Source organism: Podarcis pityusensis, assembly GCF_964106645.2.
Source record: "Podarcis pityusensis genome assembly, chromosome: 8".
In the NCBI taxonomy this organism is placed as follows: Eukaryota; Metazoa; Chordata; class Lepidosauria; order Squamata; family Lacertidae; genus Podarcis; species Podarcis pityusensis.
The window spans coordinates 7,308,909-7,322,396 of NC_138033.1; the positions used below are offsets into that span (position 1 = coordinate 7,308,909).

The following is a 13,488-nucleotide window of genomic DNA, read 5'->3' on the forward strand; positions in this document are numbered from 1 at the left end:
CGCATAACAATTGCGGCAGAAAACGCTTCCGCATGCCGCTAGGCCTCATCGTGCCCTAAACCCCGTCTCTCAAGGCCTGGCACCCTTCTCAGCCACCCAAGCAGGCCTGGGGGAACCCGTCAAGTGTGTCACAAAGGCCTGCAGCCAGAGGCTGGCCAGCCCAGTCCGGCTGGTGACGTCCCCACAGCTGGGAAGGCCTAGGCTTCACCAGCAGAGAGTGGAGGGGACATCCTGGTCTCTGTGGAAGTCCCCAAGGACTCCATAAAACCTGCCTGTTCCCCCATCAGGAGCAGGGATGAATCAGATGGTAGGCGCAAGAATTGTTGGGTACCGTCCCCCCCCCTCCATCCTCCAGGATGCTCAGGCTGAAAATCAAACACCCAAACTTTGTAAGGACAAAACAGCCCACCCAGTTTGACCTTCACCCGCGCGTGAGCTGTGGCACACTGAGGCGCACACGCATGCACACACACACACACACACACACACACGCACACACACAAGCGGGCACTCCAGCACCCAGGCGCTTTGCTAACCTCCCGGCTGGGCCGCCGTTGCTGCCGCCGCCGCCAGGCCTGCGTGACTTTCGCTCTTGCGCATTTCCTCGGCAATCGGTGTCCTTTGGCGATGCACACTAGGTACCACTAAGGCGTCCCCCTCCATCTCCGTCACACTCCTCCCCACCCCACTCCCCCTGCAATGCCATCAATGCTTCTCCTTCTTCCCCCTCCCTCCCCAAATCCATCACGGGCAGCGAACCCCAAACGGGGGCGACGGCGGAGAGGTAGGGGCACCGTTTGGAAACGGGGAGAAAACGCGGCACCCTGAGCAGCAAAGGTGGGATTGGTTGGCAAAGGGGTGCGGTGGGAGGGGGGGGCAAGGCAGCCAAAGCGCCAGCCTGAAATATGTGGCTGTCAGGCTCCTGCTGCAACCCCCCCCCCCCCCGCCGCCGGCCAAGCGATTTCCCCATCGCCTCCTCCTCCAACGCAACCCGCCTACGAAGGCATGCTTAGAATATCGCCAGATCTTCGTTCCTTTTTGCTCACCTTCTCCTCTCCACACCCCCCCAATTCCTTCCTTCTTTCTTAAACATGAAACACACACACACAGAAAACAATAAGTCCGCGCCCCCCCCCCGCGCCTTTCCCCATTTTATTTATTCCAGTTGCTCCATTAGTCCCATCAGCGACGCTGTCATAAAGGAGGTCGATTTCCCCAGAGGACCCCGGGGCTCTTTCAGACGCAATATTTATTGCTTCTTGTCCTAACGCTGAAGCTCGAAAGCATCTCGAAATGTTAATTACATCTGGAGGGTGATGGGGTGTGTGTGTGTGTGTGTGTGTGTGTGAGAGAGAGAGAGAGAGAGAGAGAGAGAGAGAGAGAGAGAGCGCACGCCTTCATACGTTCATCAACGCGCAAGCAATAAAAACGGAACCAGGTCCAATTATTAGTACATAATAAATAATAATAATAATAATGAGGATGATGATGATACTTAAAAGGAGTCCAGCAGGCACAGAGCCGACACGCAGCTACTGCTATCGGCTCAGAAACAGCAGAATAAGTGAAGTCGTCCTTCACAAAAGGAGCCCAGATGGGTGAGTCAGAGAAAGACACACAGAGAACCGCTTTTGCAAATCCCTATTTTTACACAGCTTTAGTGTCAACCGAAATTCAGGCGCCAGGAATGACTATTTGCATTTTTTAAGCCCTTTTGCGTACATATATTTTTTTAAAAAAAATATCAAGAAATGCTCACAAATCCTGAATCTTCTCTCTTTTTCTCCCCCCCCAATACTCTATTGACATTATTCTGCCCCCCCCCCCTTTCCCTCTGTCTCCAGCGCCCCACAAATCCCTGGATCAAACAGTGTCCTTTTCAACAACCCAGCTGCCTGCATCCTCTTTTGAGTCCAGATTTTCACATCCTTCCCCTCTTCATTTCCTCAAGCAGACAGTCATGGAAGGGGGGGGGGGAGGAGAGGAAGGGGGCTGACAGGTTTTCCATAGTCTATATGTGTGTGAGCGGTGTGGGGGGGCGGAATATCTCCACTCCTTTCCCCTCTTCCCTGGAAACAGACAGTTATTCTAACAGACTCCATTTTGACATAACCAGCTGCATAGACTAGTAAAATCTTTGCAGAGAAATGCGCATTTTAGGGGGAGCTTATATTTTCTGCCCTCCGCTGCCACACGCCTTCTGAGTTGGGGGGGTGGCACATTGCAAAGGATCCCCTCGGCTGGTCTGTAAAAATCTAGAATTTAAAAATCACAAGGGGGACTGTTTGTGAGGATAAAGGTGAAGAACAGATTGAATCATATCCCCTGAAAACCTTACGGGGCAGAGAGGCAGTGCTGGACTGGGAGAAAAGGACACCCATCTTTTTGAATTCCACGTTGTAAAAGAGGAGATAACCCCCTGTTTTTATTGCAGGGGGGTAGAGCTAAAAGGGGAGCAAATTGCTTCCTTTGGGGTGTGGCAAAGAACACCCCCCCAATGAAAATAAGGAGAAGAGGGCAAATCCACAAAAGGAAGATGGAGAGGTGGATGGGGACAGGTGGAGACAGGCATGGGGAGGGAGCCGGGTTCAAACATGGGTGGTTATTTTTTTTAATTGGGGGGTCAGCTTTGGTGCAGAGGTGCAAAATCTGGCTCAGTTTGGCATTAGGAGGGATGGGGCTGCTTAAGGGAAGAGGCGCCTGAAAAGGATGGAGATATATGGCTGTCCGGAGGTATCGGGGAGGGGGCTGCTTTGCAGGGCAGATTTTGGGGTGGGGGGAGGCAGCAGACAAGCAGCTTGAAGGAAGAGGCCTCTGGGAGACCGAGGTGCTTTTTGGTGCCTGGATATCCCTAGAGCCGCCCTGCGCCCCAGACCACCCCGCTTGCAGTGCACACATACGCGAAGTGGACCGGGAGTGTGTGCATATGTCTTGGGGGGGGGGAGGCCTTGGTCACCCCTGACTTCCTGCCCCTTGGCAGCCTCCCTGGCTGCCAGCCCCTCCCCCCCCCCAAGTCCACTCACCTCCGGTGTTGCTCCTCTTGGTGCTGATGGCTTCGGTGGGGGTCTCCAGCGGCCTTTTCCTAGAGTCGGGAGGGTCGGAATCCATGTGGGACTGCGGAGGGGCTTGGGGGGGCTGCTGCTGCTGCTGCGGCTGGGGCCCCCCTTGCTGCTGCTGCTGCTGAGGAGCTGCCGAGGGGAAGATACCGTTCTGGTGCACCGAACCTCCTGCCATCATTTTCATGCCGAGGGCGCGGAGGACTTCCCCTCCGCGGTACCCGTGAGACTCCAGCAGGGGGAGGTGGGGGGGGGGAGATAAGAAAGGATGCTCGGGTTTTGTTTTTTTTAAGGGAGGGGGGTTGGGAGAAGGAGGAGGGAGGTGTGTCCAGAAAGTGTGGGGGGAGCGCGGAGCAAAAAGACCTGCGACCTGGCCAGGTGAAACTGACAAAGGAGAATGCAAAATGGATTTGGGTGGGTGGGTCGCAGTCAGGTCAGCTTTCCTGGGTCCTTTCTCTCTCTCTGTCTGTCTGACTTCCTCTGTGACCCTCTCCCTCCCACCCACCCACCGCCCGCCCCTTCAGGCCAAGGAAAAAAAAAAAAAAAACCCTGAAGAAAGTCAGGAACTAGCGCCCCACAAAAAGCGGGGGAGAATTGGAGACGGGGAGAAAGCGGCGTGCGCGCGCGGGTGGGAAAATAGGAAGGTCCCCTCTGTCCTTCGCTCCCAGTTGGAAAACAGATCCCAAAGGTGCCCTTTGGGTGGGGGGAATCAGGGGAAAGGGTCAAGCAGGGCGGGGGGGGGAGAAGCAGAGGCTGGAGGGGGGACGGACGCACAGAGAAAGAGAGAGAGGAGAGAGAGAGGAAGAGGAGGGGGCGCCTTGTGTTGAGGGGAGGGGGAGAGAGAGAGAGAAAGCGCAAGCAGCCCCCCCAGGCCCGCTTCTTCTTCACAGCATCCCTCTTTTTCCGCTTGTCCTGGGCGGCAGGCGGTGGCGGTGGCAGAGCTTAGGAACCCAGCGCCTGACGTTGGAGGAGAGAGATCCACCTCCCGCCTTCCCCCCAGCAGATTGGCTGCGAGGAGCTGGGCCAAGCTTGCAGAAGAGGGGGGGGGGGCGGGTTGGGACAGAGAGAGAGAGAGAGAAGAGCTATTCTTTGCCTTGGGGGCTTTGACAGAGCTGGGAGGGGGGAGCAGGTGGAAGGGAGGGGAAAGGAGGCAGCTGCGCGCTGTAGGGCAGGAGAGCAAGGAAGGGGAGAAGGGGGAACGGAGGGGGGCGGGTTCTGCCCCTCTTCCATCACATCCACTCATCCCTTCCCTGAGTTATCTCTGCACCCTGATTTTTGCCGGGCGCACCACCCCCACCCCTCCACAGGGGGCCACAAGAAGCTGCCTGGAGCCAGAATCAGACCTAACAGCAGGTCTTAAGAGCCAGGACTGGAGAGGCCCCAGGTGCCACTCTAAGCCGTCAAGTTCTGTCTCCCCATTGGCCGCCCTCGCAGGGTTGTTATGAGGAAGGGGAGAGAAGGGAACAATCTTTCTGGAATGCTGCCTCGAGCTCCTTAAAGGTAAAGGGACCCCTGACCATTAGGTCCAGTTGTGGCCGACTCTGGGGTTGCAGCGCTCATCTCGCTTTACTGACCGAGGGAGCCGGCGTACAGCTTCTGGGTCATGTGGCCAGCATGACTAAGCTGCTTCTGGCAAACCAGAGCAGCGCACGGAAACGCCGTTTACCTTCCCGCCGGAGCGCTACCTATTTATCTACTTGCACTGGTGTGCTTTCGAACTGCTAGGTTGGCAGGAGCAGGGACTGAGCAACGGGAGCTCACCCCGTCGCGGGGATTCAAACCGCCGACCTTCTGATCGGCGAGCCCTAGGCTCTGTGGTTTAACCCACAGCGCACCCGTGTCCCTTTTAATGTTTGATGTATTACGGTATTTTAAGATTTTGTTGGAAGCCACCCAGAGTGGGCTGGGGAAACCCAGCCAGATGGGCGGGCTATAAATAATAAATTATTATTATTATTATTATTATTATTATTATTATTATTATTCCCGCCAGGGCCTGGTCTGGCAATCTGGCACCACACGTCCTGACGAAAGGAGATATGTGATCTGCAAAGCTGATGCTGTCATAAATGCGTTTGCAATGCTCCACATGGCTGGCAGGGCCTGCCAAAAGGGGCATCGAATGGGTGTGACATACACCCACCCACCCACCCACCCATATCTTATCTCGTGGCCTGTTATTTTCATGTTCATCCATCCCCAAACTACCTGAGGCTCAGCTTGCTGCTGCAGCAGCTGTTGTTGTTGTTTACAATATTTTCCCCTTTCTCTTGATCAGGGGTCAGCAAACTTTTTCAGCTGAGGGCCGGTCCATTGTCCCTCAGACCTTGTTGGGGGCCGGACTATATTTTGGAAAAAAACATGAACAAATTCCTATGCCCCACAAATAACCCAGAGATGCATTTTAAATAAAAGGACACATTCTAATCATGTAAAAACATGCTGATTCCCGGACCATCCACGGGCCGGATTTAGAAGGCGATTGGGCCGGATCCGGCCCCCGGGTCTTAGTTTGCCTACCCATGCTCTTTCATCCTCCACAACATGCAAACTGGGTTTTATATTGCCAGGCGCCCTGGCCTCACAGCTGTTATGCTTTTGCAAAAACTGCTAGGTCCAAGCCTCAGCGCACCTCCCCTTAAAATATCTCAGGTGAGGGAGCTGGAATGAGCCTCTGCCATAAGACCCTGGAGAGCTCCTGCTGGAAGAGCCTGCAGTGCAGGGCTGCATAGATTGTTGTTTAGTCGTTTAGTCATGTCCGACTCTTCGTGACCCCCTGGACCAGAGCATGCCAGGCACTCCTGTCTTCCACTGCCTCCCGCAGTTTGGTCAGACTCATGCTGGTAGCTTCGAGAACACTGTCCCACCATCGTGTCCTCTGTCGTCCCCTTCTCCTTGTGCCCTCCATCTTTCCCAACATCAGGGTCTTTCCCAGGGGGTCTTCTCTTCTCATGAGGTGGCCAAAGTCTTGGAGCCTCAGCTTCACGATCTGTCCTTCCAGTGAGCGCTCAGGGCTAATTTCCTTCAGAATGGAGAGGTTTGATCTTCTTGCATTCCATGGGACTCTCAAGAGTCTCCTCCAGCACCAGAATTCAAAGGCATCAATTCTTCGGCGATCAGCCTTCTTTATGGTCCAGCTCTCACTTCCATACATCACTACTGGGAAAACCAGCTTTAACTATACGGTCCTTTGTTGGCAAGGTGATGTCTCTGCTTTTTAGGATGCTGTCTAGGTTTGTCATTGCTTTTCTCCCAAGAAGCATAGATTGGTAGATGGCAACTCCTGATGGGACCCTTTTTGAAACAACTCCCTCCTCATTTATCCTACAGATTTGACTTCTGCAATCAGGCCACATGGCAGTCTATCCCTTCAGGGGCCAAAAACAGCACAGAGTCTACCTAGGGAACTGCCAACGGCTTTGGCGCCATTTCTCTGCCGTCTTAAGAGATCCACAGCCAGGGGCCCCGGGGCCCTTTGACCAGAGTGTCCCTTAACGGTGGAAACACTACACAATAGTGCCACCTGCTGGCACCCGGAGCAATCATGATGCAAAGTGCTTGTGTGCCTCTTGAAGTGTGCCCAGAGAAGGCCTGGGCAGCTGGTATGTGGCAGCAGGTACAGACTTTACCTTCCTAATGGTCTTAAGAAAGCACTCAGGTTTCTAGCCCTCATGACTGAGAACGTGCTCTTTTATAGGCGATGCCCAGTACGTTTCGGAAGCCAGAAGAATCACGGAAGAAAAGCTCCCTGTATCAGAAGACAGGGCTTCGGGTCACTGCAAAATCCCTAATAATAATAATAATAATAATAATAATAATAATAATATATTTATATCCCGCCCATCTGGCTGGGTTTCCCCAGCCACTCTGGGCAGCTTCCAACAAAACACTAAAATACAATAACCTATTAAACATTAAAAGCTTCCCTAAACAGGGCTGCCTTCAGATGTCTTCTAAAAGTTTGGTATTTTTCTCTTTGACATCTGGTGGGAGGGCGTTCCACAGGGCGGGTGCCACTACCAAGAAGGCCCTCTGCCTGGTTCCCTGTAACTTGGCTTCTCACAGTGAGGGAACCACCAGAAGGCCCTCGGCGCTGGACCTCAGTGTCCGGGCAGAACGATGGGGGTGGAGACGCTCCTTCATGTATACAGGACCAAGGCCATTTAGGGCTTTAAAGATCAACACCAACACTTTGAATTGTGCTCGGAAACACACTGGGAGCCTGTGTAGGTCTTTCAAGACTGGTGTTATGTGGTCTCCAAAGGCCACCAGGATGGTGGACGCTGCTTTTTTAGCAAACAGTCGTCACTTCCACGTCATTCTTGTCTACTTCTAGAGGCCCATAACTTTTGGACTGAGGCCGTTTAGGACTTTAAAGGTCAGCACCAACACTTTGAACTGTGCTCGGAAACGTACTGGGAGCCACAACTAGAAGAAGCAGAATAAATGAGAATGCTTTCGAAAAAGCAAACCAAATTATTGGTATAAAACCATACGCTTTTCCTCCATTTGCATAATTTGCCCAGGCCATGGAATTCTACTTTCCTTGGTGCAGAATTTTGGTCTCTCTGCCCCAACACTTGTCCAGGAGTAGAAAATGACACATCTCTTCTTGTGACAATGTGGGGGTGGGTTTTTTGGGGGGGTGGGAACTTTTTATGCTTCCTGTTAAGTGCCACTCAGTGCAAACAGAGACCCTTATTCCAATAATAATAATAATAATAATAATAATAATAGTAGTTGTTGTTTAGTCGTTTAGTCGTGTCCGACTCTTCGTGATCCCCTGGACCAGAGCACGCCAGGCACTCCTGTCTTCCACTGCCTCCCGCAGTTTGGTCAAACTCATGCTGGTAGCTTCGAGGACACTGTCCAACCACCTCGTCCTCTGTCGTCCCCTTCTCCTTGTGCCCTCCATCTTTCCCAACATCAGGGTCTTCTCCAGGGAGTCTTGTCTTCTCATGAGGTGGCCAAAGTACAGTGGTACCTCGTTCTGGAGGTCCGTACTTAACCTGAAACTGTTCTTAACCAGAAGCACCACTTTAGCTAATGGGGCCTCCTGCTGCCGCGCTGAGGGAGCACAGTTTCTGTTCTCATCCTGAAGCAAAGTTCTTAACCTGAAGCACTATTTCTGAGTTAGCAGAGTTTGTAACCTGAAGCATATGTAACCTGAAGCGTATGTAACCTGAGGTACCACTGTACTGGAGCCTCAGCTTCATGATCTGTCCTTCCAGTGAGCACTCAGGGCTGATTTCAATAATAATAATAATAATAATAATAATAAATAATTTAATTATTTTCCCGAAAAAACAGCATTCTCTCTCAGCTCCTAGGTTCTTGTGACCAAAAGACAGGGCGTTGCAGAAAGGGAGACCCTCCACACAAACACCTCCCCCAAGAGATCTTGCAGCCTTTTCCAAGGCTCTCCATATTTGCAATCCCTCCCGAATTTCATGTCATGGCAATGAGCTGGTGGCCACCGTGTGCTACCCAGCAGCTGAATTATCCCTCCCCCCCCCCATAGCTCTCTTCTTCTCGCTCTGTGGATTCTGGCTCCCACATAAGCACAAAAATAAATGAACCTTTTCCTGAGGAACTCAGCATCTTGTGAAACGCAGCCTGAGAAGGGAACGCTGAGCTGTTTGGAAAAATCCTGGCTGGCAACGGATTTGGCCCCAATCCTGCTAACGGAAACAGACTTTCAGGACAGCAAGCAAGCAAGCAAGCAAGCCAGTGGCCCCAGGCCCTCTCTACAGATTGTCGACCCTCGAGGTCCCCTTTTGAAATATCGCAACCTTGAGGGATCACATTCAATAACAGGTTCCTCCTTCGCATTCAGGACCTGGTTGAGAAATTCTCTGCTGCCCTGAAGGAGAGTTGCTAACTTTCTTCCCTAGCTGGGGCCCCTGTGCCTTTGACAGGTGCGTCCCAGGCAAAAATTCAACAGGGGCAGGTTTCCCCATCACTGCAACTCTATGAAAACCAAGGCTTTTGCCTCTTGGGCAAAAGGCACAAGGGCCGCCCAGTTTGAGTGAGGAAAAAAATGTTATTTCTCTTATCACCTGCTCGGCTTCAAACGAGAAACAGCACACATCAAAACTCCCTCTTCTCTTGTTTTCTGCTGAAGCTCATCAACCCAGCAACCAGAGCCAGTTTATGGACATCTGAGAACGGGGAGAGACCAATTGTTTCCAAATCAAGCTTTCTTTCTTTCTTTCTTTCTTTCTTTCTTTCTTTCTTTCTTTCTTTCTTTCTTTCAAGTCAATGAACCTCTGCACTCCCTGCTGGCCCATGAACTTGACACTCGGTAGTTTGGGCTGGCTGGGGGTCCATTTCTCGGCCTCAGTTCCTCCAACCTGTGAAATGGGTGCAGGAAGGAGGCTGGACGGATGGAAGGAAGGAAGGAAAGATCAAGCTGCGCTTTTAATCAGGGTGCAATTAAATGCACCGATCGCCTTCTTTCCTTCCCACCCGCCAGCAGTTCTGAGGAAGGAGAAAATGGGGAGAACTGCCTCTCTCTCTCTCTCTCTCTCTCTCTCTCTCTCTCTGCTCCTTGGATGAATGTGGGGAGAGAGAGGGAGAGAGAGAGAGAGAGAGAGAAGGAGAAAGAGGGAGCAGATGGGCTTTGGCGAGGTCTTTTCATCCTGGCCTTTGGCTGGCTCAATAGCGGAGCAGGGCGGAGGGGGAGGGGAGGCGGCAAGTCAGCCGAGAACGGCTCCTGAATGCTAAACGCCTGGTCCATTGTATCAGCTGGCCCATCTGTCTGTCCTTTTCCTGCTCGCCTATTGTCCAAGGCTGACACATCTGGACTCTGCGCAGCTCCCTCGCTCTTCCACACCCCTCCCTGAGCCACACAGTCTCTCCAGGGCAGGGGTAGGCAAACTAAGGCCCGGGGGTCGGATCCGGCCCAATCGCCTTCTCAATCCGGTCCGCGGACGGTCCGGGAATCAGCGTGTTTTTACATGAGTAGAATGTGTGCTTTTATTTAAAATGCATCTCTGGGTTATTTGTGGGGCATAGGAACTCATTCATTTTTATTTTATATATATATATATATATATTAATAACTTTTTATTGGAAATTTTATTTACAACATAACACAAACCCCCCACCCCCCAACACGGAAATCCACCCCCATCAGACCCAAACATAGCAAACAACAAGCATAATACAGTGGTACCTCTGGTAAAGTACTTAATTCGTTCCGGAGGTCCGTTCTTAACCTGAAACTGTTCTTAACCTGAAGCACCACTTTAGCTAATGGGGCCTCCTGCTGCCGCTGCACCGCCAGGGCACGATTTCTGTTCTCATCCTGAAGAAAAGTTCTTAACCTGAAGCACTATTTCGGGGTTAGCGGAGTCTGTAACCTGAAGCGTATGTAACCTGAAGCGTATGTAACCCGAGGTACCACTGTATACAACAATACAAACAACCAAATAAAGGACTTCCTTTATCCTGTTTCTGGCATCCTTATTTACTTCTTATAAGCTGTTTCCTTTATGAATAATTATTAAGATTTTTCCAATTATAAATTAAATATCCACAAAGTCTCCTGCAGGCATTGATCGATTAATGTTTCGATTAATGTTTCGATTATTTTCAAAATATAATCCGGCCCCCCACGAGGTCTGGGGGACAGTGGACCGGCCCCCTGCTGGAAAGGTTTGCTGACCCCTGCGAGTCCAGGGCCTCCAACCCCTTTGCACAGGGGTCCCTTTCAGCTGCTGCGCTGCCTGCCAGAGCCAAGGCACAGGGAGGTTAGCCAGCCCCACGCCCTACCCTCCCCCATTGGCCTCCTTTTGCAGGGGGTCCCATCGCCCGCAGGGTGCCACCCTGCCTTCCATTGCCAACCCTCCTGCGACCTCTAACACACAAACACACACACACACACAGAGCAAGGAAATGAATCACTAGGCAGGTGGGAAAGCGCCCCCTGCTGACCCATTTCGTACATAGCATCATTCATATACATACAGTACAACCATCAAAAGTCGGGAGCGGGAGAAGATAACAGGAGGGTGTCATACTCCCTCTAGTGGGCAAAAGGTAGCACTGCGACATCGAGAAATAGCCAGCTCCCTATCACGTCCACGTAAAGGTAAAGGTAAAGGGACCCCTGACCATTAGGTCCAGTTGTGGCCGACTCTGAGGTTGTGGCGCTCATCTTGCTTTATTGGCCGAGGGAGCTGGCGTACAGCTTCCGGGTCATGTGACCAGCATGACTAAGCCGCTTCTGGCGAACCAGAGCAGCGCACTGAAACGCCGTTTACTTTCCCGCTGGAGCGGTACCTATTTATCTACTTGCACTGGTGTGCTTTCGAACTGCTAGGTGGGCAGGAGCAGGGACCGAGCAACAGGAGCTCACCCCGTCACAGGGATTCAAACCGCCGACCTTCTGATCGGCAAGTCCTAGGCTCTGTGGTTTAACCCACAGCGCCACCCGCGTCCAATATTTTTAATTATAGGGAGGAGGAGAATTCATAGACTGCCTTCTGTATCCAGCGCAGCTGTCTCCTAGCTCCATGTGCTACGCAGGCTGAGACCCTACCTGCCCGCAGACTGTCTTGCCAGAGTGGTACATGCTTTAGTTATCTACCGCTTGTACTACTGCAATGCGCTCTACGTGGGGCTACCATTGAAAGTGACCTGGAAACTACAATTAATCCAGAATGCGGCAGCTAGACTGGGGACTGGGAGCGGCCGCCGGGACCATATAACACTGATCCTGAAAGATCTACATTGGCTCCCAGTAGGTTTCCGAGCACAATTCAAAGCGTTGGTGTTGACCTTTAAAGCCCTAAATGGCCTCAAAGGCCCAGTATACCTGAAGGAGCGTCTCCACCCCCAGGTTTCAGCCCGGACACCGGGGTCCATCTCCTGAGGGCCTTCTGGCGGTTCCCTCACTGCGAGAAGCAAAGCTACAGGGAACCAGGCAGAGGGCCTTCTCAGTGGTGGCACCTGCCCTGTGGAACGCCCTCCCACCAGATGTCAAAGAGATAAACAACTACCTGACATTTAGAAGACATCTGAAGGCAGCCCTGTTTAGAGAAGTTTTAAATGTGTGACATTTTAATGTATTTTTAATCTTTGTTGGAAGCCGCCCAGAGTGGCTGGGGAAGCCCAGCCAGATGGGCGGGGTACAAATAATAAATTATTATTACTATTACTAAGCACTTTCTCATACAGTCCTGCAGACTCCCTGTGCAATTACCCCCATACCACTGACGGGCCAACTGAGCCCAAGGGAATAGCGGCTGGCCCAAGGCCACTGGGTGAGTTTTTCATGGAAGGGAACCTGAGGGTCATCTAGTCCAACCCTCTGCAGTGCAAGAATCTCTGCTGCTTCCCCCCCCCCCCAATTGTGGATATGGTGAGCTTTGAACTGGGGTCTTCACAGCTCGCTGCTCATAATCTGTGCCATAGGTGTGAAATGTAGGCTCTGCCCATGGACCCTGAAGTCTCCGCTGGGGGTGCCAACTTGAATAAAACACCGGGGGGGGGAGTCCCATTCCACATGATGGATTAGAATGGCAATGTCCACCAACTTTCTGGAGGCTCAACCCCAAAAATATTTAATTGGGGGCCCCTAGGGGACCTCAGCCACTACGAGCTGGCTCCTATGGTCCCCACTATCAGTCAACGCCTTTTAGTCACCCTGTCTTCTTTATTATTATTATTATTAGCCCATTTATTATTATTATTATTATTATTATTATTAGCCCATGTATTATTATTATTCCCATTTATTATTATTATTATTATTATTATTATTATTATTCTGTTGTTGTTTTAAGCCCATTTATTATTATTATTCCCATGTTGTTGTTGTGTTGTTGTTGTTGCTATTTTAAGCCCATTTATTATTATTATTATTAAGCCCATTTATTATTGTTGTTGTTATGCTCATGTTGTTTTGTTGTTGTTATTATTTTAAGCCCATTTGTTATTATTATTATTAAAACCATTTATTTTAAACAGACATCTGAATCCTGCATCGAAGTAGGTCAGTGCTTGAATCGTAGAATTGCAGGCTTGGAAGGGGTCTGACCCACTTCGATGCAGGATTCAAATGCCTGTTTTCTTGTTGTTGTTGTTATTTTAAGCCTTTGAACCCAATTAGGGTTTAAAAAGGGGTCGGGGAGAGACAGAAGGGGAGTTCTCTTGCAGAAGGACGCTGGCTGCTGCTTCTACGAGGCAGTCCTGACGGATCCCAAAGAGAAAAATAACAACACAGACCAGAGGCAGAGGCAAAGGAACGAAAGGTAAAGAATAAAGGATATTGGCTGGATGGTTAAAGAAGAAGTCAGACTCCTGCAGCAATCAGATGGGAAGTCTGAGAAGCCTTCTGGCGGAGTGTCAAAAAACTGGGCAACTTTGGGATTCCAGGAGTATCCTGTTATAGGAATAGTCTTCCTGGTGATGGACACTGACCTGA

The 13,488-nt window shown here is 51.2% G+C and overlaps 1 protein-coding gene across 2 annotated transcripts in view; it reads right to left on the minus strand.

Annotated features, from left to right (window-relative positions):
- NOVA2 (NOVA alternative splicing regulator 2) overlaps window positions 1-3,521 on the minus strand; it is a 68,581-nt gene extending 65,060 nt beyond the window's left edge. Inside the window, exon 1 of one of the 2 annotated variants that reach the window (XM_081018957.1) lies at window positions 3,024-3,521. In XM_081018957.1, coding sequence (XP_080875083.1) covers window positions 3,024-3,243 — 220 coding nt within the window. In that variant the 5' untranslated portion in view covers window positions 3,244-3,521. Of the gene's footprint in view, window positions 1-536; window positions 679-3,023 lie in introns of those variants that run through there. The other variant, XM_081018958.1, reaches the window with a different exon arrangement.
- Between the last annotated feature and the right edge of the window lie 9,967 nt (window positions 3,522-13,488).